This window comes from Otolemur garnettii, unplaced genomic scaffold (genome assembly GCF_000181295.1).
Source record: "Otolemur garnettii isolate 467f Iridium unplaced genomic scaffold, OtoGar3 scaffold00025, whole genome shotgun sequence".
NCBI lineage: Eukaryota > Metazoa > Chordata > Mammalia > Primates > Galagidae > Otolemur > Otolemur garnettii.
This window is the reverse complement of record NW_003852420.1, coordinates 18,766,448-18,767,508: the sequence shown is the minus strand read 5'-3', so window position 1 is coordinate 18,767,508 and position 1,061 is coordinate 18,766,448. Positions and strand designations below refer to the sequence as shown.

General features: G+C 43.4%; 1 protein-coding gene across 1 annotated transcript in view; it reads left to right on the top strand.

Moving 5' to 3' along the window:
- The window catches only part of SAMHD1 (SAM and HD domain containing deoxynucleoside triphosphate triphosphohydrolase 1), a 59,910-nt gene that overhangs the window by 29,303 nt on the left and 29,546 nt on the right, over positions 1-1,061 (top strand). Inside the window, exon 6 of the mRNA XM_023512263.1 lies at positions 251-321. Within this exon, the coding sequence (XP_023368031.1) occupies positions 251-321 (71 nt within the window). The remainder of the gene's footprint in view (positions 1-250; positions 322-1,061) is intronic.

Sequence of the window (1,061 nt, the reverse complement as noted above, 5' to 3'; positions counted from 1 at the left end):
TTTTTTTAGTAGAGATGGGGTCTTGGTCTTGCTCAAGCTGGTCTTGAATTCTTGAGCTCAAACAATTCTCCTTCCTTAGCCTCCCAGAGTTCTAGGATTACAGGCATGAACCACTGTGTCTGGCCCCCTTTTGTGATATATTTATAGTTTATTTCTGTTGATATTCAAGTTAAACTAAAAAGATTAAAGTATTCAATTTTTGCCCGTTTGCAAACATTTTTCTCATTCTAAGGCTGTTTTTGTTTTTAAGGTCATGGGCCATTTTCTCATATGTTTGATGGAAGATTTATTCCACTTGCTCGCCCAGAGGTGAAATGGACGGTATGTATCCATATGTTCAATAGTCAGTAAAAATATTCAAGCAGTCAGCCTGGGTGTGGTAGCTCACACCTGTAATACTAGCACTCTGGGAGGCCGAGGTGGGTGGATTGCCTGAGCTTACACGTTTGAGACCAGCCTGAGCCAGAGTGAGACCTTGTCTCTAAAAATAATCGGGCATTGTGGTGGGCACCTGTGGTCCAACCTACTTGGGAGGCTAAGCAAGAGAATTGCTTGTGCCCAAGAGTTTGAGGTTGCTGTGAGCTATGATACCACGGCACTCTACCAGGGGTGACAAAGTGAGACTCTGGCTCAAAAAAAAAAAAATTCAGCAGGTTATTTAGTTAAAGTTTCTGTTTCTACTGCCATATTACAGTGTACATCCCCATTACAGTTTTTAGGGTGCTTTCTTGCACATATATGTGTTTTCCTTTTATCTTCACAGTAGTCTGTAAGGCAGTTATTATTATCTTCCTTTTTTTTTTTTTTTCTTTTTTTAAGAGACAGAGCTTTACTTTGTTGCCCTCAATTAGAGTGCTGTGGCATCACAGCTCACAGCAACCTCCAGCTCTTGGGCTTAAGTGATTCTCTTGCTTCAGCCTCCTGAGTAGCTGGGACTACAAGTGCCTGCCACAACACCTGGCTATTTTTTTGTTGCAGTTTTGCTGGGGCTGGGTTCAAACCCGGCCACCCTTGGTATATGGGGCCGGCACCCTACCCGCTGAGCCACAGGCACTGCCCTT